Below are 1,952 nucleotides of genomic sequence, written 5' to 3'. Positions count from 1 at the left end.
ACAAAAGAAAAATAAACAAGAAATTAACATGAAATATTTTTTGTAACTGCACTTATTAATGCAAAGTGTGATTGACAGAGATACAGTAGAAACATTATGTGTGGTTTTGTATTTAATATTGTTTTGTATTAAATAATGACCCAGATCGTGAAATACTTTAGTATTTATTAGAAATGAAATTATGAAATTTATTAGCCTTAGAGTAAAGGAAGCACAACTCGGGAAATGAGAGCATCCGAGGAGCATGTGAATGCTATGTATATTTATTTTAAATATTTTTAATGTCCTTTAATGTTATCCATCTTTTTTTTTTTTTTCAGGCACCGGTACCGTTTTAAAATTATCGATTTGGCACCTGTATCGTAAAAAACCAATCGATACCCAAACCTAGTTCCCATAGCGATGACGTCATCGCAGCATTGAAGTGAACCTATGAAAGGGAACATCTCGGTTACGTATGTAACCTTGGTTTCCTGAATAGGGAACGAGATGCTGCGATGCTGGCCGTTCCATACCTTCGATAGCGCTTTCTTCGTCATGTGTAAAATCTGATGAAATAGCGCGCAGCACGCATATATGTGCATACGTGACGTATGCTCGGGGCGGTGCTAAGCGCTATTGGCCAATGAATTGGCGTGATGGTATAAGGGATTCAGACATTCGTCACACCGGAGGTGTTCCCAACCAGGGTTATATACGTAACCGAGATGTTTTCATTCGAGTTTATGAAATTGTGGATTTTTTGTTCAGACATTAAGCAAGCACAGGAACAGATAGTAATGGTTTATCTATTCACGTTTGTTTTATTTTCACCTAACTTTAATTTACACATGAAAAAAGCTGTTAATTTACAGAACAAAAAGACTGAAATGTGAATGATTTTAGGGCAAGAAAGACAAGAAAAAAGTACAAGTAATATTAATATTCAACAGACAATGTTTCACTGGTATATTCATCTTGCATCTTTCCAGATAAACTTTTTTTTTCCAGTCTGCCCTTTTTATCATTCTATAAAATATTATTATAATATCGGGAAGCCCCCTTTGTGCATCCACGCATGGCTCTAATAAAGGCAAAACAAGTCCGTCAGGCTGAACTCCAGCACAGGTGTCAGTGCTTCTCCAGAGCTTGAGTGAGGAGCTGATTCAGCCGCGAGATCATCGGACGAGGGTCTTCGTTCAGGCCAGCGGTGATCATGGCGTTGTCATATATCTGGTATGTAAAAATGGCATGTAGTTTTTAATTAGAGATAGGATTGAGATGAGAGAGTGGGGGAAACGGTTTCTTTACCTGCTCGAGGAGAAGCTGTGCCAGCTCAGGGCTTGAGTCCTTCAGTGCATGAAGCTTCTTGATCAGATCATGTCTGCAAACAAACGCTTGATGTTAGAGAAATTACAGCATTTCTACATGTTATGCAAGTACTAAATGCTTCATGCTTTAGCTCAAACAGCTGATAAAAACATCACAATAACCCATATGTAACCCATAATACATGTTTATAAGAAACAAATCCATCATTAAGATGTTTTAACTTTAAATTGTTGTTTCCAGCTAAAATACATGTCCTCTATTCATAACATTGCCTTCTCCAGTGAAAAAGTCACGGAGAGAAATATGCACAGATCAAGCACCGTTTACAAGTGAAAAGAGTCGAAAACAGCTCTAAACAAATATGTCAGTGGATTCTGATGTGAGAGGACAACAGGAGATTGACTATTTCACTGGAGGAAGCATTATTACGGATTTTGGACTTGTATTTTGGCCAGAAGCAAGAGTTTGAAGTTAATAACTTCTTATTGATGGATTTGTTACTTACAAATGTGCAGTTTTTCACTTCACAAGACGTTAACTGATGGACTGGAGAGGTGTGGATTACTTGTGGATTATTGTGATGTTTTTATCAGCTGTTTGGACTCTCATTCTGACGGCACCCATTCACTGCAGAGGATCCA

At 37.7% G+C, this 1,952-nt stretch overlaps 1 protein-coding gene across 1 annotated transcript in view; it reads right to left on the bottom strand.

The window, feature by feature from the left end:
- Positions 1–794: 794 nt before the first annotated feature.
- The window catches only part of LOC107654234 (heat shock protein 75 kDa, mitochondrial-like), a 1,744-nt gene continuing 586 nt past the window's right edge, over positions 795–1,952 (bottom strand). Inside the window, exons 2-3 of the mRNA XM_016441244.1 lie at positions 1,291–1,363; positions 795–1,212 (exon numbers count right to left, since the gene is read on the bottom strand). Of these exons, the coding sequence (XP_016296730.1) occupies positions 1,111–1,212; positions 1,291–1,363 (175 nt within the window). The 3' untranslated portion in view covers positions 795–1,110. The remainder of the gene's footprint in view (positions 1,213–1,290; positions 1,364–1,952) is intronic.

This window comes from Sinocyclocheilus anshuiensis, unplaced genomic scaffold (assembly GCF_001515605.1).
Source record: "Sinocyclocheilus anshuiensis isolate Anshui unplaced genomic scaffold, SAMN03320099.WGS_v1.1 scaffold2953, whole genome shotgun sequence".
In the NCBI taxonomy this organism is placed as follows: domain Eukaryota; kingdom Metazoa; phylum Chordata; class Actinopteri; order Cypriniformes; family Cyprinidae; genus Sinocyclocheilus; species Sinocyclocheilus anshuiensis.
This window is presented reverse-complemented; position numbering and strand designations above follow the sequence as displayed.